Source organism: Poecile atricapillus, chromosome 11, assembly GCF_030490865.1.
Source record: "Poecile atricapillus isolate bPoeAtr1 chromosome 11, bPoeAtr1.hap1, whole genome shotgun sequence".
NCBI classification, from domain to species: Eukaryota; Metazoa; Chordata; class Aves; order Passeriformes; family Paridae; genus Poecile; species Poecile atricapillus.
In genome coordinates this window covers 763,003-783,673 of record NC_081259.1, presented here as the reverse complement: position 1 = coordinate 783,673, position 20,671 = coordinate 763,003, and the positions used below count along the sequence as shown (strand labels likewise).

General features: G+C 58.8%; 1 protein-coding gene across 1 annotated transcript in view; it reads left to right on the top strand.

Moving 5' to 3' along the window:
- Positions 1–14,831, top strand: part of ADAMTS7 (ADAM metallopeptidase with thrombospondin type 1 motif 7) — a 43,451-nt gene extending 28,620 nt beyond the window's left edge. Inside the window, exons 21-26 of the mRNA XM_058846994.1 lie at positions 1–542; positions 1,001–1,153; positions 3,665–3,838; positions 4,245–4,391; positions 5,912–6,071; positions 12,974–14,831. Coding sequence (XP_058702977.1) covers positions 1–542; positions 1,001–1,153; positions 3,665–3,838; positions 4,245–4,391; positions 5,912–6,071; positions 12,974–13,137 — 1,340 coding nt within the window. The 3' untranslated portion in view covers positions 13,138–14,831. The remainder of the gene's footprint in view (positions 543–1,000; positions 1,154–3,664; positions 3,839–4,244; positions 4,392–5,911; positions 6,072–12,973) is intronic.
- Positions 14,832–20,671: the final 5,840 nt, after the last annotated feature.

Below are 20,671 nucleotides of genomic sequence, written 5' to 3'. Positions count from 1 at the left end.
GGGACCCCTCATCATCCACAGGGGCATCACTGAGGAACCCCTCACCATGGACACCCCCAGGGACATCACCGAGTGACCCCTCACCATGGACACCCCCAGGGACATCACCGAGTGACCCCTCACCATCCTCAGAGACATCACCAGGGGACCCCTCACCATGGACACCCCCAGAGACATCACCAGGGGACCCCTCATCATCCCCAGGGACATCACTGAGTGACCCCTCACCATGGACACCCCCAGAGACTTCACCAGGGGACCCCTCATCATCCCCAGGGACATCACTGAGTGACCCCTCACCATGGACACCCCCAGGGACATCACTGAGTGACCGCTCACCATGGACACCCCCAGAGACGTCTGCCTCTGGTGATGGGGGACACGAATTGTCCCAGGCCACCCCTTGGCCCCCCCCGCTGTGGGAGAAGAGGCTGGAGGAGGAGGAGGAGGAGGAGGAGGAGGAGGAGGAGGCTCTCCTTCCACCATCAGCCACCGCAGCAGGCAGTGCCAAGCCCAGCTGGGAGGTCGGGAACTGGAGTGAGGTACGTGGTGAGTCCCGTGGAAGGTGACACGGCCAGTGAGGATGTGAGAGCTGTGCTGGCTGGCTCTGGGCTCCTGGCAGCAGTCAGTGACTGCGGTCATTAGTGCTAATTAAGAAACAAAAGCTAAAGGCGCCCCCAGCCCCAGGGTGCTGCCCCTTTTCCCCCTATGCTGTGGGCAGCCCTGGCCATGAGAATCCTCCTGAGCAGGGAGAGGAAGGGTCAGTCCCACCCAGAGCAGAAACACTGGAATGGGTTATGGAGGAGCATGTCTCTCCTCCTCCTCCTCCTCCTCCCCTGGGCTGAGCGCTGCTCGGGGGGGAAGCTCCTCTCCCCACATCACCCCACAGCCCCTTCCTGGTGCTCCAGGCCGGAGCTGTGTCCCCAGGGCTCCCTCGGTGGCCGGCCCCAGGGCAGGGTTGCTGGTGGTGGGGTGGCCACAGCAGGTCCCTGTGTTGCAGTGCTCGGCCACGTGCGGTGTGGGCGCGGTGTGGAGGCCGGTGCGCTGCAGCAGCGGGGCTGAGAGCGGCTGTGCCGCGGCCGACAGACCCGTTCCTGCCCGGAGATGCTCCCTGAGACCCTGCTCCGCCTGGCGGGTGGGCAACTGGAGCAAGGTAACGGGCCCTGCGGGGAGGGAAGGTCCCCAAAACCCACGGGGAGGGAGGGAAGGTCCCCAAAACCCACGGGGAGAGAAGGAAGGTCCTCAAAACCCACAGGGAGAGAAGGAAGGTCCCCAAAACCCACGGGGAGGGAGGGAAGGTCCCCAAAACCCACGGGGAGGGAAGGTCCCCAAAACCCACGGGGAGAGAAGGAAGGTCCTCAAAACCCACAGGGAGAGAAGGAAGGTCCCCAAAACCCATGGGGAGGGAGGGGAGGGAAGGTCCCCAAAACCCACGGGGAGGGAAGGTCCCCAAAACCCATGGGGAGGGAAGGTCCCCAAAACCCATGGGGAGAGAAGGAAGGTCCCCAAAACCCACAGGGAGGGAGGGAAGGTCCCCAAAACCCACGGAGAGGGAGGGAAGGTCCCCAAAACCCACAGGGAGGGAAGGAAGGTCCCCAAAACCCACGGGGAGGGAAGGTCCCCAAAACCCACGGGGAGGGAAGGTCCCCAAAACCCACGGGGAGGGAAGGAAGGTCCCCAAAACCCACGGGGAGGGAGGGAAGGTCCCCAAAACCCACGGGGAGAGAAGGAAGGTCCCCAAAACCCACGGGGAGGGAGGGAAGGTCCCCAAAACCCACGGGGAGGGAGGGAAGGTCCCCAAAACCCACAGGGAGGGAGGGAAGGTCCCCAAAACCCACGGGGAGGGAAGGAAGGTCCCCAAAACCCACGGGGAGGGAGGGAAGGTCCCCAAAACCCACGGGGAGGGAGGGAAGGTCCCCAAAACCCACGGGGAGGGAAGGAAGGTCCCCAAAACCCACAGGGAGAGAAGGAAGGTCCCCAAAACCCACGGGGAGGGAGGGAAGGTCCCCAAAACCCACGGGGAGAGAAGGTCCCCAAAACCCATGGGGAGGGAGGGAAGGTCCCCAAAACCCACGGGGAGGGAGGGAAGGTCCCCAAAACCCACAGGGAGGGAGGGAAGGTCCCCAAAACCCACAGGGAGAGAAGGAAGGTCCCCAAAACCCATGGGGAGAGAAGGAAGGTCCCCAAAACCCACGGGGAGGGAAGGAAGGTCCCCAAAACCCGTGGGGAGAGAGGGAAGGTCCCCAAAACCCACGGGGAGAGAAGGAAGGTCCCCAAAACCCATGGGGAGAGAAGGAAGGTCCCCAAAACCCACGGGGGGAAGGAAGGTCCCCAAAACCCACAGGGAGAGAAGGAAGGTCCCCAAAACCCACGGGGAGGGAGGGAAGGTCCCCAAAACCCACGGGGAGGGAGGGAAGGTCCCCAAAACCCACGGGGAGGGAAGGAAGGTCCCCAAAACCCACGGGGAGGGAAGGAAGGTCCCCAAAACCCACAGGGGGGGAAGGTCCCCAAAACCCACGGGGAGAGAAGGAAGGTCCCCAAAACCCACGGGGAGGGAAGGAAGGTCCCCAAAACCCACGGGGAGGGAAGGTCCCCAAAACCCACGGGGAGAGAAGGTCCCCAAAACCCACGGGGAGAGAGGGAAGGTCCCCAAAACCCATGGGGAGGGAAGGAAGGTCCCCAAAACCCACGGGGAGGGAAGGAAGGTCCCCAAAACCCACAGGGAGAGAAGGAAGGTCCCCAAAACCCACAGGGAGGGAGGGAAGGTCCCCAAAACCCACAGGGAGAGAAGGTCCCCAAAACCCACGGGGAGAGAAGGAAGGTCCCCAAAACCCACGGGGAGGGAGGGAAGATCCCCAAAACCCACGGGGAGAGAAGGAAGGTCCCCAAAACCCACAGGGAGAGAAGGAAGGTCCCCAAAACCCACGGGGAGAGAAGGAAGGTCCCCAAAACCCACGGGGAGGGAAGGAAGGTCCCCAGAACCCACGGGACAAGGCAGCTGTGGGCTCATGCCTGCTCCTTGCCCCACGGCTCACGTAGGTAAAGGTTTGCACTTGCCACAGGGTTTAAATTACTCATCCCACAGTACTTTCATTTTTCCTGCTCTTGGGCTGTAAAAAGTCGGGAATTTGCAAAAGCTGGAGGAAGTGGTTTGATGAAGGGCCAGGTTGGCTGGGGCTGGACAGCCTGGTCTAGCAGGTGTCATCATCCCATGACAGGGGCTTGGAGCAAGGTGCTCTTTGAGGTCCATCCCAAACCAGTCTGTGGCTTGTCAGTCTCTGGACAGTGTTCTGGCTGCTCTGCACTGCAGTGCCAGGGGATGTTTGCAGCTGGGTTGGGTGAATTCGGTGGGTTTGGTGGTGGGGAACAGCTCTCCTCGCTCTGGGTGGTCGCTGTTCCTTGGGACCATCAGTTCCTCAAGGCATAAAGACTGTTGTTGTTGTTGTTGTTGTTGTTGTTGTTGTTGTTGTTGTTGATGTTGTTGTTACTGCTGGAAGGCAGCTGGTCCCAGAGGGTGCTGGTGATGGACGAGCTGCACACACCGTGCTCTAGCTTGGCCTACAGCAAGAGGGGAAGGGTTGTGGTGTCAGCTCAACCCAAAGTGGTCCCTGGGGCCGCTGGGGCCGTGCTGCCGTTCCCAGCGCGGTGCTGTGTCCCTCCCCAGTGCTCCAGGAGCTGCGGCGGGGGCACCAAGGTGCGGGATGTTCAGTGCATCGACACCCGGGACCGGCGCCTGCTGCGGCCCTTCCACTGCCAGGCTGCGCTGCCGCAGCCGCCGGCACAGCTGCCGTGCCGGAGTGCACCGTGCCTGGCCTGGTACACATCCTCCTGGAGAGAGGTACGGGCTGCCCTGGGGACAGCTCATCCCTGGCAGGGACACCTCCCACTGTCCCAGGCTGCTCCAGCCCCATCCAGCCTGGCCTTGGGCACTGCCAGGGATCCAGGGGCAGCCACGGCTGCTCTGGGAATTCCATCCCAGCTCCTCATCACCCTCCCAGGGAACAATTCCTGCCCAAAATCCCATCCAGCCCTGCCCCCTGGCACTGGGAGCCATTCCCTGTGTCCTGTCCCTCCATCCCTTATCCCAAATCCCTCTCCAGCTCTCCTGGAGCCCCTTCAGGCCCTGGAGGGGCTCTGAGCTCTCCCTGGAGCTTCTCCTGTCCAGGTGAGCCCCCCCAGGTGTGTCCATGGCGGAGGGGCTGCAGCCCCCAGCCCCTGACACTGCTCCCCGCGTTGTCCTGCAGTGCTCGGAGCCCTGTGGTGGCGGGGAGCAGGCGCGCCTGGTGACGTGCCCGGAGCCAGGGCGCTGCGAGGAGACATCGAGACCCAACAGCACCCGGCCCTGCAACAGCCAGCCCTGCACCACCTGGGTGGTGGGCTCCTGGGGACAGGTATGGGCTCCTGGGGACAGGTATGGGCTCCTGGGGACAGGTATGGGCTCCTGGGGACAGGTACGGGCTCCTGGGGACAGGTATGGGCTCCTGGGGACAGGTATGGGCTCCTGGGGACAGGTACGGGCTCCTGGGGACAGGTATGGGCTCCTGGGGAACAGGTATGGGCTCCTGGGGACAGGTACGGGCTCCTGGGGACAGGTATGGGGTCCTGGGGACAGGTATGGGCTCCTGGGGACAGGTATGGGGTCCCGAGGGGAATGGGGGTCCCAGCCCTGCACCACCTGGGTGGTGGGCTCCTGGGGACAGGTATGGGCTCCTGGGGACAGGTATGGGGTCCTGGGGACAGGTATGGGCTCCTGGGGACAGGTATGGGCTCCTGGGGACAGGTGTGGGCTCCTGGGGACAGGTACGGGCTCCTGGGGACAGGTATGGGCTCCTGGGGACAAGTATGGGGTCCTACAGGGAATGGGGATCTCAGCCCTGCACAGGATGGGAATGGGGATCCCAGCCCTGTACCCAGTATGGAAATGGGGATCCCAGCCCCAGACCAGGATGGGAATGGGGATCCCAGCCCCAGACCAGGATGGGAATGGGGATCCCAGCCCTGCACAGGGTGGAAATGGGGATCCCAGCCCCAGACCAGGATGGGAATGGGGATCCCAGCCCCAGACCAGGATGGGAATGGGGATCCCAGCCCTGCACAGGGTGGGAATGGGGGATCCCAGCCCTGTACCCAGTATGGAAATGGGGATCCCAGCCCTGTACCCAGTATGGAAATGGGGATCCCAGCCATGCACAGGATGGGAATGGGGATCCCAGCCCCAGACCAGGATGGGAATGGGGATCCCAGCCCTGCACAGGATGGGAATGGGGGATCCCAGCCCTGTACCAGGATGGAAATGGGGATCCCAGCCCTGCACAGGGTGGAAATGGGGATCCCAGCCCTGTACCCAGTATGGAAATGGGGATCCCAGCCCTGCACAGGGTGGGAATGGGGATCCCAGCCCTGCACAGGATGGGAATGGGGATCCCAGCCCTGCACAGGATGGGAATGGGGATCCCAGCCCTGTACCAGGATGGGAATGGGGATCCCAGCCCTGCACAGGGTGGAAATGGGGATCCCAGCCCTGTACCAGTATGGAAATGGGGATCCCAGCCCTGCACAGGATGGGAATGGGGATCCCAGCCCCAGACCAGGATGGGAATGGGGATCCCAGCCCTGCACAGGATGGGAATGGGGATCCCAGCCCTAGACCAGGATGGGAATGGGGATCCCAGCCCTGTACCAGGATGGAAATGGGGATCCCAGCCCTGCACAGGGTGGAAATGGGGATCCCAGCCCTGCACAGGATGGAAATGGGGATCCCAGCCCTGCACAGGATGGGAATGGGGATCCCAGCCCTGCACAGGATGGAAATGGGGATCCCAGCCCTGCACAGGATGGAAATGGGGATCCCAGCCCTGCACAGGGTGGCACTGGGGGCTCTCCCCAGCCTGACCCCGTTCCCCCCGCGCAGTGCTCGGCTCCGTGCGGAGGGGGCATCCAGCGGCGGCAGGTGAAGTGCATGGACACCAGGACAGGGGTGGCTGAGGAGGACAGCAGCCTGTGTGACCACGAGCCCTGGCCAGAGAGCACCCAGAAGTGCAACCCCCAGGACTGCAACAGCTCCGAGCCGGGTGAGCCAAGGCAAAGCCAGGCTGGGAAATGGGAAGGGTGCGGGGAGATGGAGCGGGCGTTTCCGTCATGGGTTGTGTAAGGCTGACTCGGCCTTACAATTAATTATCAATTGATAATTAAGTGGGAATGTTATAGCTGTCTAGAAATGTCCAGAGCAGCCGTCCCTGAAGGGGCCAAGCAGGGTTTTGCTGGCACAGATGTGGGCTGGGATGTGCTTGGAGTGTCAGTGTCAGCTCAGGGACACCCGAGGGACCCTGTGGGGTGAAGGGACCCCATCCAGGGGGGTCCCAATGGGGAATTCAGGAAAAGGAAGGCAGAGGGCAATACCCAGTGCTGGAGCTCTCAGGAAGATGTTGAGTGGTTTAGTCCCAGAACACACAAGACTTGTGAAACAAGCTGGGCCCAGCATAAGGAAATAAAATAAAGGAGCAGTTCTCCAGCATCTTCAGGTGTGTCTGAGCAGGGAGCCAGGGAGCCAGCCCCATTTTAACCTGTTTGTCATTTACCTGCCCCAGCTGCAGCCACAGTGCTCAGCCACACCACGGGCACTCACTTGGCTCCTTCTCCCTCCTCCACTCACAGAGATCCATCCCCAGCACCAGGCAGCTCCCTGGGAGACAGAAATCTGGGGATGCAAGGGTTAACAGCACTTACAGAAAAGCAACATAATGAGGGATTAGATGTCACTGATATCAGCCTGTCAGTCACTTACCAGCTTTATCTTTTTAATGTGTCTGTGCAAAAGAAAAGCTCTTTGGCTGCCCAGAAGGTATTGCTGGACTTCCAGGAGGTTTGCTGGACAAAGGGAGGGCTGGCAGATGGGGCAGGGGGCAGCAGCAGCTGGTGCCTGGGGTGGAGGAGCCGGATCCATGGCTGCTCCACGCATCCCTGAGCCCATTCCAGCTCTTTCTGTTTATCCCATGCCCAGTGTGTTCCTCCTGACACCTATTCCAGAGCAGGCAGGAGCGCTGGCTTTGCTTGGCTGGGATTTGGCACAGGCACTGTTGGCCATCAGGATGTTTTCAGCCATTAATCTGCTCCTTTTTGGAGCATTTTCAGGGCCCTGGGGCACTCCAGCATTTAGGAAATGATGAGTCAGCCCTGCTCAAGACACGATGTGCGGTTTTGGTCAGGGGAAAATTTCCGTGCCAGGCTTGGTGATGAGAGCTATGGAGCCAAGGCTGGACCAGAATAACCACTGAGATGAGTAGGAAGCACACAAATAAATGGTAAAATCCTGGATCAAAAATGACATAAATGCTCTGGCTGCAGCCCAGGGCAGGAAACGCCTCTTGGAAATACAAATGTTTCCAGCCAAAGCATGAAGGGGAACAAAACTTTCACATGGCAGGAAATCCCAGATGTGTAAATGCGCAGTCAAAGGCTCCCAGAAAGACATAAATGTAACTCCAGCCCTTTCCTGTGCTTTAGGGGATCTTCAGTGCACAGGATGGGCTCAGGCTGGAGCAATCCATGTTTTTGTGGAGAGCCTCTCCCTCCTCTGGTGTGAGGTTCCCCAGTGCCAGCAGAACAGGGGCTGGGTCTGTCAGTGGTCATGTCCTCGCTGGACACAAAAGTGCCAATAACCCCAGCAGGGTTTAAATGTTCCAGCATTATCAGATGGAACAGATGAAGCACAAACATCTCACAGCAATCGGCTCCTCAATTAAAGGAGGTCGGGATTAATTAGAAGCAGAGTCCTGGTCTGTTGCCAGGTTATAAATTGAATTGAAGATTCCACCAAGGTTATTTCTGAATGTTGTGTTCCAGCTGCAGCCAGCTGTGAGTCCTCAGATGGCTCCTGGGAGCTGCAGAGCCCTGGGCACCCCGGTGCCTCCGTGTGATGCTCCAGAGGCTGGGAACCTTTCTCTGGGAATTGTTGAGGGTGCCTTGGAAAGGAGCTGAGCTCCAGGTCGGGATGAGGGCCTGGAGAAACCTGCAGCAGTTTATCCAGCAGATCAGATAGAATTAAACCAGAAAGGTGGGAGCTGCTGTGTGGCTGGAGGAGGGAGCAGGGGTGGATGGAGCTGCTCACTCAGCTGGTCACTGGTGGCTGTGCTGGACATGGCACATCCTGCTGGCACTGACACCTCCCTGCCCAGGACACAGCAGGGCTCTGCCTGCTCATCGTGGCCGTGCCATGGAATGAATCACTTCCCTCGTGCCCACTGCTCCAGATCTGATAGCAGGGAGGTCTCTGAGCTCCCCAAATCTGCCCCAGGCAGGTGCCAGCCAGGGGAAGGGGCCAGTTCTGGGCTCCAACAGCAAGCACAGCTGTTCCACAGGTGTCTCAGCTTGGAATTCCAAAGGGATGAGGTAAAGACTTCACTGGCTCAAGGACAAGTGTGGATGAAGTGGTGCAGTTCCTCTGGGAGTGGGACAGAGCCCAGCCCCGTGTTCTGAGAGCCCAGCTCTGTGTCCTGAGAGCCCAGCCCCATGTCCCAGGAGCAGCCAGCACAGGGGATGCTGCTGGGGGCTGTGGGGCCCCAGGAGTGAAGGCTCTGCTCACACTGGCTCAGTCCCAGACACCCATGGCTCTCCCACTGCTCCCATTTCCCCGCTCGTTATCCGGGGCTGGCTGCATTTGGAGTCACCACAAGATTAATTGGCAATTAAATGTGGTGCTCCTGCTTGCTCTGAGCGAGGAAATTAAATTGTTTGTGGTTCTGCGAGTCACAGAGTTCGTCCACAAGGGATCCATGTGGGAAATAATTGCAGCAAATGCCAATTTTCTCTGTCATTTGAGCGTGTCCCTATCCAAGTGGTGAGGCCAGGAGGTGCTGCTGAGTGAGGCATGGAGAGCAATTAATTAACTGCTAATTGACAACAGGAGTCAGTGGGAAAGGGATGCTCCGGAAAGGACTCCCTGTTTTGATAAAATGTGAGAGAAAGATGTTGCCTGCAGCAGGGCTGACCCCTGAAAACTGTGGGGGTTTGTGGGTTTCTCCCAGTTTTCCCAGCTGTGGCTTTGTCAGGGCCAGCCTGTGCAGGCCAGGCTGGCAGCTGGGGATGCATCCCATCCCATCCCATCCCATCCCATCCCATCCCATCCCATCCCATCCCATCCCATCCCATCCCATCCCATCCCATCCCATCCCATCCCATCCCATCCCATCCCATCCCATCCCATCCCATCCCATCCCATCCCATCCCATGGATCCCATCCCATCCCATCCCATCCCATCCCATCCCATCCCATCCCATGGATCCCATCCCATCCCATCCCATCCCATCCCATCCCATCCCATCCCATCCCATCCCATCCCATCCCATGGATCCCATCCCATCCCATCCCATCCCATCCCATCCCATCCCATCCCATCCCATCCCATCCCATCCCATCCCATCCCATCCCATCCCATCCCATCCCATGGATCCCATCCCATCCCATCCCATCCCATCCCATCCCATCCCATCCCATCCCATGGATCCCATCCCATCCCATCCCATCCCATCCCATCCCATCCCATCCCATCCCATCCCATCCCACTGATCCCATCCCATCCCATCCCATCCCATCCCATCCCATCCCATCCCATCCCATCCCATCCCATCCCATCCCATCCCATCCCATCAATCCCATCAATCCCATCCCATCCCATCCCATCAATCCCATCCCATCCCATCCCGCTGACCAGAGGCCACAGGGAGGCACCTCATCCCCAGAGCAGGACCCTGGGATAATTTTCTTGTTAAATTCAGCCCTGGCTCCGAGAGCATCCCGAGGGCCAGAGGTCAGCAGCCTAATTCCCTGGATTTGCTAGCTCAGCTCCAAGCTCAACCTTTCCTTGTTTTGACAAAATGTGTTCCAGGAAGTTTATTTTTCCCAGGAATAAAAGTAAAAGCTTAGGTCTGGCTGGCAGAAGCTTAAATGAAATTTAAAGCGACTTCCACACCGACCTAAAAAAACAGCCCCAAAAAAAGTGGGGGTTTTCAGTCTCTAATGTGCTGACTTAGCCTGGATTTTTCAAGCCCTGCTTTAAGCTATTTCTTTAGCCTGAAGTTTGGCATGGACTTACAGAACGTGGGTCCAAATGAAGTGCGAGGATTATATAAAAAATTGTTAATAGGAAGAAATAGCAGTAGAAGGATTAAATGAGAATTGGGTGGGTTCTGTAGGTCCCTCTCTGAAGAGCTGACAAATTAAGTGCTTATTACGGCTTCCCTTGCCCAAGAACAAATTCCAGGGAGGAATCCCAAGCCCAGCCAAGGTTTTCAGAGCTGAGCCTGACCCCGCAGACATCCACCCTGAGACTGCAGCAGGATCTGGGAAAGGGCTGGGAACTCAAAGCCTCAGCAGCTCCCATTGACTTCACCAGGGAGCGTTGGGAAAGCGCTCTCAGGGGTGGGGTGGGATTGTGGGGGTGTCCTGTGCGGGGCCAGGGCTTGGGCTGGATGATCCCTGTGGGTCCCTTCCAGTCTGGATATTCTGTGATCCATGAGCTCATTTGGGTCTCCTGTGAGGTCAGCAGAGCCTCCAGCCAAGGGTGGTGGCTCTTCTCCCCCATTCCTGCTCCCATCCCTGCTGTGTTCCCCAGGATTCCCATCCTCTGTGGCTGAGGAGGGGTTCAGGAGCAGGAACCCCTGGCAGGGTGTGCTCACTGCTCCCTGGGCATGGGGCAGGGACAGGAATTTCCTGATGGGCCCAGGGCGCTGACCCTCTGGAAAGGGATCAGGAAAGAGCTGAACCATCGCTCCAAGCCTGGAAAGCGGCCTCCCAGTGTGAGCTTCACAGCTCTTTCCAGGGAAGGCAGGAGGCAGCTTGGTTGTGATCCATAAATAACTTTCTAGGAAGCTGAGAGAGCTAAAAATACTGAGGGTCTGTGCAGGGTCTGCCCAGGAGAGCATTCCCCAGCAGTGCCCAGGACATTCCCAGCCGCCCATGGGCACCCAGGCTGAGCCCCGCTCTCATGGGACACCCCAGAGGTGTTTCAGAGCCCTGCTGAGCCATCCCTGTCCTGCAGCACATGGCAATACCTGTATTTCTGTGCTGGAAACCTGTATTGTGTACTGGAAACCTCCATTTCCAGTGGCTCTGGGATGTTCTGCACACCCGACCCTGCCCAGGCTGGGCAGAGATTTCTCACCTGCTCTGCTCCCCCAGCAGGGAAAATGCACTGCTGCTGTCCCAGCAGGCAGGGGCTGCAGCGAGCCCCCAGCCTGCAGGAGTGATGTGAAGCTGGGATCCCCTCCATCCCTCTCTGAATTTATCTCTCACTGATAAATTGCTTTTCTGGGGGCACAGGGACACTCTGGCCGGCCACAGAGAGCTGCAGCTCGGGAGGCAGGGAGGAAATACCTCAGCTGAAAGAGAAAATGAAGTTTAGAGCAGTGTAGTGACCTCCTCACCGCTGGGCTGGGGGCTGGGGCTGGGACTGAAATCCCAAGCCAGGGGGAAAGTCTGTGCTCTGCATCTGCGGCGGGTCAGAATTCCCGTGGGAATGGGGGCAGCGGCCGTTCCCTCGGCACAGCCTTTGTTCCCAGAGGGGACAGGCTGAGGGACAGTGGTCAGTGAGAGCTCCCCGAGCTCAGGGGCCTTTCCCCTGCACAGGAGTGTCCTGAGAAACAGAAAAGCCCTTCCCCTGCCCCTCTTCTGTCCCTGGTGGAGGGTGCCCGGGACAAGCAATGGGGATTGGCCCCAGAGTGCATCAACTCTGCCCTTTTCCAGAGAAAAGCTGTCATGTGTTTTAATTCCTTGTACAGGAGGCAAAATTGGAATCTCAGAACCACAGACTTTAAGCTTAGGCTCGTTCTGGAGTTGATGCAATTTAAGTGAGGCTTACAGCGCTGGGTGAGCAGCTGCAGGGCTCAGGGGGTCGTGCCTTGCTCTGAGATAAAGTAGAGAAGGAGGAAACCAAAAATTCAAAGCAAGCAGCTGGGTATCCAGATGAAACAGGTGTATTTGGTGGTGGCTCTGTGCTGCTGCGCTGGGGCCTGGTGGAACCTGGGCTGCCACTGGAGCAGCCCTTCCCAAACAAAGCCCGTCCTCAGAGCAGCACCAGAGTTGTTTTGAGGGCTGCAGGACACCTGCAGGAAGCCAACCAGATGATTCAGGTTCTCAAAATAACCAGAACAATTCAAAGAAAAAGGAATTCTGGCCTTTCCGCCGCTCTGCTGGCACTGGGGGGGCTGGGGACTGGCAGGATGGGAGGGGGCTGTGCCCTGCACCTCGGTTCTGTTCCTGGAGCCCTGGGGAGGGGTTCTGGAGCTGCTGGCAGCAGCACAGATGTTCCTGGAGCCCTGGGGAGAGGTTCTGGAGCTCCTGACAGCAGCACAGATGTTCCTGGAGCCCTGGGGAGGAGTTCTGGAGCTGCTGGCAGCAGCACAGATGTTCCTGGAGCCCTGGGGAGAGGCTCTGGAGCTGCTGGCAGCAGCACAGATGTTCCTGGAGCCCTGGGGAGAGGCTCTGGAGCTGCTGGCAGCAGCACAGGTGTTCCTGGAGCCCTGGGGAGAGGTTCTGGAGCTGCTGGCAGCAGCACAGATGTTCCTGGAGCCCTGGGGAGAGGCTCTGGAGCTGCTGGCAGCAGCACAGGTGTTCCTGGAGCCCTGGGGAGAGGTTCTGGAGCTGCTGGCAGCAGCACAGATGTTCCTGGAGCCCTGGGGAGAGGTTCTGGAGCTGCTGGCAGCAGCACAGATGTTCCTGGAGCCCTGGGGAGAGGTTCTGGAGCTGCTGGCAGCAGCACAGGTGCAGTTTCTGCCGGGTGGGTGCCCAGGCACAGGAGGGCTGTGAGCTGGGGGAGCTCTGTCCGTGCCCCTCCAGGCGGTGCCAGCTCCCACAGAGCCCTGGGATGGTTTGGGATGGAAAGGTCCCGAAGGATTCATCTCCTCCCACGTTGTCACATCAGAGCCCCGATGGCCGTGGTGGCACTGACAGCCTCCTGTGCTCCTGCCTCCCCTCCAGGTGCGCCCTGCGAGCGCGACCGCCTGAGCTTCGCCTTCTGCCGGACTCTGCGGCTGCTGGGCCGCTGCCAGGTGCCCACCGTGCGCGCCCAGTGCTGCCACAGCTGTCCCCAGCCCGGGCTGCTGGCACCCGGCCGCGGCCACCAGCGGCTCTCCCGGAGGTGACGGCGCTGGCCCAGCACGGGGCTCCTCGGGGCCAGCCCCGGCTCCCCAGGCCCTGCTGCTCTCTAATGGTGCTGAACCACCAGCGGGGCTGGGCTGCGGCTCCCGCTGCTCCCCACGCTCCTGCCGGGACCACCGGGGCAAAGGGGAGCTGAAAGCGGCAGGAATTTGGGGAAGAGCTCCCAGAAACGCTTATGGTGCTATCGTTCGACATGTGCAGCCTCTCGGAGGTGTTGGCTGGCCAGCACAAACCTTGACTTTTATTATTGTTTTTGTATCTCTGGGGTGAGCATCCAGCATTCCACCGGCTCTTTGGGGTAGGGATTTTTGGGTTTTTTTTTTATCCTTGAAGGGACTTGAAGCTGGCAACCCATTCCTGTCATTTTCATTGAAATGTTTACGCACTGAAGCTGAATAGATTTAATTTAAGAAGTGGAGACAGGGCAGAGGAATAAAGTTTCAGCTTCAGCTGGGGGCGTGCAGGGCTCCTACCCTTTCTCCCCACTGCTGGGATTTTCTGCCAAAGCCCTTCTGTGTCCCCCTGGAGCAGAGGGCACCACAGGGATGCTGAGGTTTGGAGTCCACCAGCTGATTCCCTTGCAGGCATTTGGGCAGGAGAGGGAAGCTGTGGCACATCCCCTCCCTGGTGGGCAGCCCAGCGCTCAGCCCCTGCATTTCTGGATGTGTAGCACTGTAATGCTTGGTTAAGGTGTTTTTCTGTGGCCCTACAGGCTGAACCTTTTTTTTTTCCCCGTGCTTATCTAGATTCTCCTCTGTTAAGGTTTTTAGCTGATTTTTAACTAGAATATCCGATTTACTCTGAGGCACAGCCCCTGCTGCCGGCTCCCAGAGCGGTGTGGGAATGAATCCCTCCGTCTCAGGGCGGGTTTGCTGGCAGGTTGGTCTCTGGAGGAGGGCAGGAGTGTTTAGGTAGGAATTCCTCTCCCTGTTCAGGCTGTGGAGGATGCCCCAAACCTGGGGGACCTTGAAGGGCAATGCTGGGCAGTCAGGCTGGAGCCCATCCCGGGCTGCAGAGCTCCAGGTGCATCCAGGGCTGTCGGGAGCAGCTCCCAGTCCAAGGGGGAAATTCCTGTGTGTGATTTGTATGTAAAACACAAGCCATGACTTCACCATTTGTGCTTTATTCCGTTCCAAGGTGGTGTCAAGTTTTTATGGTCCAAGAAGCCGTGTCCAGTCCTGGTTTCCTTGTCCCCAGCACCATCTGTCCCCCACCCTGTCTCCCTCCCAGGACTGCAAAGGGCCAGCCCTTGTGCTGGGCTCTCACGGCTCACGAGTGTGTTAAATTAAACAGTTACTGAAGGAAACAGGTGGGTTTCACATTTTCTCTTCCCCGTGGGGAATGCTGAAGGTTTTCAGTTAATTGGAGATGGTTCAGGCGCTGGCAGCAGGAAGGAGCGATCAGTTTGCACACGAAAATCATTCACAGCTGCCGTTTGCAACTGGGATTTGTTGATTAAAACATGAGCCGGGTTGATGGGGTAAATCAGCTCTGCAAATCAATTTATTTGTGGCACAGGATCTGGTGAGCCTCTCCTGCAGGGCCTTTCCACGTGCAGGGTCCCATCTGTGCCCGGCTGAGGGCACGGGATAATCCCTCCTGTGGGACACCAGGCTGCTCCTGGCCACATAACAAGCCAGGCCTCCCACCAGCACAGAAACTGCTTCATCAGTGACAATAAAACACATCTGGCTTAAATATCTGCAGTATTTTCATGCAGTGAGACACCTCCAGTGAGTGTCTCTGCAGAGAGGCTCTTGACAAGGGCCTCAGAAGGGGGAATGGCTTCCCACTGACAGGGCAGGGTTGGATGGGACACAGAAATGGCTTTTTTCTCCTTCTAAAGATGCTGTTATTGTCCCAACGCAAGCAGGATGTTACTCAGACAGAGCTGCTGCAGCGGGGGGAAAGGAGGAAAGGGCTCAGGGATCAAAAGATGCTTGAAATAGGATCATGGAATGGTTTGGGTGGGAAGGGACCTTGAAGGGACCTTAAAGCCCATCCAGTTCCTCCCCGTGGCAGGGGGTGGGACTGGATGGGCCTTAAGGTCCCTTCCCACCCAAACCATTCCATGATCTCCTGGAGGACTCTCTGAGAGGGCCTTTTGGCTTCAGATCAGCAGTCAGAGCTTTGTGCCTGCCCCAGTCACTGCCAGACATTTCCATGCTGGAGACAGGAAGGAAGAGGAGCTGCTTTGGAAGCAGCAGCTGCTGCTGGAGGAGCTTGTTTGTGTCTCAGATCCTCCTGGCAGAGCACCTGTGGTGTTCCAGCTCTCAGCCCTCACCAGGGGCCTCTGTCCAGCCCAGGTGGCCTCAGCTGGGGGGGTTTTAATTCCCAGGGAGCCAAAGGTCATCGCTCCTTCATCAGCTGCACGGGGCAAGGCACGGATCCAAGCTGGGCAGGCAGCGGGACCAGGAACAGCTCAGCTCCCACCTGTCCCTAACAACAGGAAAGGGATTTATTTCTTCTTGTGCTTAAAAGCTCCTGGTGCTGCTCAGAAAGGGCTCACAGGGTCCCCACAGCACAGAGGGGCAGGACAGCAAGGGAAGGATTTGAGAAATGTCACTGCTTTATCTTTCTGTTCGGATTTTAATTGGCAGCTGATCCCTGCCAGCTGCTCCGGTAGGGAACAGCCTTCACCCACCCCCTGCACCCGCTCCTGCCCCGCAGCTCATTCCGGGATGTTCCCGAGAGCATTCCCGGTGGGAAGGGAAGGGAAACTCATCCCGGGATGTTCCTGAGAGCATTCCCGGTGGGAAGGGAAGGGAAACTCATCCCGGGATGTTCCCGAGAACATTCCCGGTGGGAAGGGAAGGGAAACTCATCCCGGGATGTTCCCGAGAGCATTCCCGGTGGGAAGGGAAAGGAAACTCATCCCGGGATGTTCCTGAGAGCATTCCCGGTGGGAAGGGAAACTCATCCCGGGACTGCCGGGAAGGGAAGGGAAGGTGCGGGAAGGGGAGGGGAGGGGAGGGGAGGGAAGGGAAGGGAAGGGAAGGGAAGGGAAGGGAAGGGAAGGGAAGGGAAGGGAAGGTGCGGGAAGGTGCGGGAAGGTGCGGGAAGGGAAGGTGCGGGAAGGGAAGGGAAGGTGCGGGAAGGGAAGGGAAGGGAAGGGAAGGGAAGGGAAGGGAAGGGAAGGGAAGGGAAGGTGCGGGAAGGTGCGGGAAGGGAAGGTGCGGGAAGGTGCGGGAAGGTGCGGGAAGGGAAGGTGCGGGAAGGTGCGGGAAGGGAAGGTGCGGGAAGGGAAGGTGCGGGAAGGTGCGGGAAGGGAAGGTGCGGGAAGGGAAGGTGCGGGAAGGGAAGGTAAGGGAAGGGAAGGGAAGGGAAGGTGCGGGAAGGGAAGGTGCGGGAAGGGAAGGGAAGGTGCGGGAAGGTGCGGGAAGGGAAGGGAAACTCGGAAGGGAAGGGAAACTCGGAAGGGAAGGGAAAGGAAGGGAAGGGAAGGTGCGGGAAGGGAAGGTGCGGGAAGGGAAGGGAAGGGAAGGGAAGGGAAAGGAAGGGAAGGTGCGGGAAGGGAAGGTGCGGGAAGGGAAGGTGCGGGAAGGGAAGGTGCGGGAAGGGAAGGGAAGGTGCGGGAAGGGAAGGGAAGGTGCGGGAAGGGAAGGTGCGGGAAGGGAAGGGAAGGTGCGGGAAGGGAAGGGAAGGGAAGGGAAGGGAAGGGAAGGGAAGGGAAGGTGCGGGAAGGGAAGGGAAGGTGCGGGAAGGGAAGGGAAGGGAAGGGAAGGGAAGGGAAGGAGCTGCCGCAGCTGCTGGCAAGGCGCGCTGTGTTTGCTCACCCCGAGCAACATTCGGTTGGGAAATTCAACAAAGCTGCTCCACATGTGCTGTAGGAGGGCAGAGCTGCCACCAACCACAGCCCCCTGCCCTGAGCTCAGCCGGGTGTAAACATTTAGAAACATCTACCTGCTAGAAACAGCTCTGTACTGAGCGCTCCGCTGCCAGCTGCCGTGAGTAATAGTGTATAAAACCCTGAGTAAAGTGTGAGTAAACACGGGCCCGGTGGGGCAGGGGAGCAGCCCCGTCCCGCTTCCTCTGCGTTCACTCCTCCGGCCTGGAGATCTGGGATGGGAAGGTGATTTCCGAGCTGGGAACGGCAGCTGGAGATCCAGAGGCAGCTGGAGATGAGATCCAGGGGCTGTGGGAGATCCAGGGGCTGCAGGAGATGAGATCCCTTGGCTGCAGGAGATGAGATCCAGGGGCTGCAGGAGATGAGATCCCTTGGCTGCTGGAGATGAGATCCAGAGGCAGCTGGAGATGAGATCCCTTGGCTGCAGGAGATGAGATCCCTTGGCTGCAGGAGATGAGATCCCTTGGCTGCAGGAGATGAGATCCAGGGGCTGCAGGAGATCCCTTGGCTGCAGGAGATGAGATCCCTTGGCTGCAGGAGATGAGATCCCTTGGCTGCAGGAGATGAGATCCCTTGGCTGCAGGAGATCCCTTGGTGCAGGAGATCCCTTGGCTGCAGGAGATCCCTTGGTGCAGGAGATCCCTTGGCTGCAGGAGATGAGATCCAGGGGCTGCAGGAGATGAGATCCCTTGGCTGCAGGAGATCCCTTGGCTGCAGGAGATCCCTTGGCTGCAGGAGATGAGATCCCTTGGCTGCAGGAGATGAGATCCCTTGGCTGCAGGAGATCCCTTGGCTGCAGGAGATGAGATCCCTTGGCTGCAGGAGATCCCTTGGCGTGTCGGGGCTCGGGCAGAGGGGCAGGGGTCGGTGCTGGCTGTGCCTGGGGGAGCGAAGGGGGGAATGGTCTGGGGCGAGGCAGGAGCTAAAGCTGGGCTCGGGGTGCTCCGTCCTGCTTGGAGGGCGATCCCGGGGGGAGGAGGATTCCCCCAGCCCCAATTCTGGGCTTTGCTGTGCTCTCTGTTCCTCCGAGTCCCTGCACAGGTGAGTGCAGAAACCCAGCCTAAACCCAAACCCAACCTAACCCTAAACCTAACGCTAAGCCTAAAGCCAGCCCTGCCGGCGCAGCTGCTCCCGGGGCGGGGACACGGCCCCTCCGGGCCAGGCTGTCCTGGGATGGACCCCAGCAAACAGCACCGAGCGGGGACAAACCTGCACGGCTCAAACCCCTGCTGGGCTGAATCGGCTTCCTCCGCTCCTCCAGCGCACCCGGGAGCGTCTGCAGCCCCAGCGGTGCTGCTGCTGAGAGCACCGGGGGGCCCGCGGGGTCCTCGGGATGTTCCCGGAGCCCGTGGGATTCCCGGGATACTCTCGGGATACTCCCGAGATACTCTCGGGATGTTCCCGGAGCCCGCTCAGTCCCCGGGATGCTCCCGGGATGCTCTCGGGATGTCCCCGGGATGTTCCCGGAGCCCTCTCGGTCCCCGGGATGCTCCCGGGATGCTCTCGGGATGTCCCCGGGATGCTCTCGGAGCCCACTCGGTCCCCGGGATGCTGTCGGGATGTTCTCGGGATGTTCCCGGAGCCCATGGGATCCCCGGGATGCTCTCAGGATGCTCTCGGAGCCCGCTCGGTCCCCGGGATGCTCCCGGGATGCTCCCGGAGCCCGGCCGGGGAGGCTCCTCCCGGCACGGCAGTGCTGTGGGTTGCTGGTGCCCTCTGCAGTTGTCCCTCCCTGCTGTAAACGCAAAGGATTCACAATCCGAAGGAACAATTTTAGGGCTTTTTGTTCCAGGCGAGGGCGGTGGCCCGCGGGTGTCTTCCCGGGTTTGGATGAACACCCCGTGCACCCCCAGCACCTCAAGTGCTGCCCGTGGCACCCCCTGTCCCTGTCCCTGCTGCTCCCCAGCTGCTCCTGTGTCACCCCCAGTGTCCCCACAGGCCGATGGCACCAAAGCCTCTGCCCAGCCCGGGCTGTGGATGGACACAGCCCAGGGCCAGTTAAAATGGGAACATTGGGAAGTGCAGCAGCTCCTGGGGAGTCACCTCCCAGTGCCCCAGCCACGAGCCACTGCCCGAGGAATTGGGAATATTCCTGATTTCAGAGGCCTGGTTTTGGGATCTGGCCCATTTTCCCAAATTGTTGCTCCAGAGAAGAACTTTCAACCTCTGTGCCCCAGCACAAAGCCCTCAGGGCAGTGCAGGAGCAAGGAGAGCCACCCTGCTGTCATCAGAGCATCCCATTCCCTGTCCTGCCAGCTTTGCTCAGAGCTGGGGACGCAGCTGTGGTGGTGCCACCGAGCTGAGCAGGGCCAGGGGCACAGAGAGCCCCCAGGAGCCGCTATCTCCTGGCCCCAGGATGCACAGAACCTCCTTGCTGGCACAGATAGCTGCCTTCTGAAAACAAAACATCAACCCTGCTGCTGAAGGGCAAAAAAACCCCAACCAAATTCCAGGAAAGAAGCCAACAGATAACAACAGCTCAGCCTCCCTGGAGCATTTGGTTCATCCCTGCAGGAGTTCCCTGCCTGGACCCCTTCCCACACCGGGGTGGGACACAGGACGTGTCCCCTGGGCTGGCACATTTGTCCATGGGGGTACAAAGGAGTTGGAAATTTAACTGAAATTTATTTGAAGCTGAGTAACTGAAGGTGAAAAGTGTTTTTTTCACACCTGTGGAAAAAAGGGGATTGTTCTCCTCCTCCTTCCTCCCCTCTAATTAATTTTTTTTCAGCTAATTTGGCACTTGAGGGGAAGGCCCTTGCTGTGCCATGGAGCAGTTCAGTGGTTTACCAAGGGGAATATTCATTCCCCTGTTTGTAATGCTGAGTCCATTCCATCCTTCCATGCCCTCAGGGAAGCTTTAAGGGGATTATTAAAATAGCCACAAATCCCTGAAATCCCAGCAGATGTTTGCACTGCCCTGCAAGGATCCCTGACCATGGGAGCAGCCCTGCAGGGAGGAGCAGCTCCCTGAACCCCTGAGGAGCCACAGCAGCAGATCCTGAACGCCTGAGGAGCCACAGCAGCAGATCCTGAACGCCTGAGGAGCCACAGCAGCAGATCCTGAACCCCTGAGGAGCCACAGCAGCAGATCCTGAACGCCTGAGGAGCCACAGCAGCAGATCCTGAACGCCTGCCCTGGGAGGAGGAGCTGGGAGGGCACTGCCTGGCTCCAGGGAAAGGAAAATCCAGGCTCAGACCCAGAGCTGCACTGGAAAGGAAACCTGGAAGTGTCTCCAGTGAGAAAGGCGTGAGGGATGCTCCAGGGAGGATCAGGGAGGGAGCAGTGACAGGAACAGGACAGAGGGAGCCAGCAGGAGGAGGAACTGTGGGATGCTCTCACCTCCCACCCTGCAGGAAAGTCAGAAGGAAAAGCAGGATCGAGTTCTCATCCATAGGGAAACTTCACCTTCAGGATGGTTATAAAGCAAAGCTTCCAGAATCAGAAATTTGTAACATTAACAGGGAAAAGAGCACAAGGATTTAGCAGGAATTGAAGAAATTTCTTTGTTCTAGTCCACTCTCTCAGCTCCAAATTATTTTTCTGAATTAATTTCAACTTTAATATTTATTGACACTGAAGAAGCTCAATGAAATTAATTTCTCTGACAGAAATCTAAACTTAATCCTTCAGAAAAAAACAAAACAAATTCAGGACCCAGAAAGCAGCA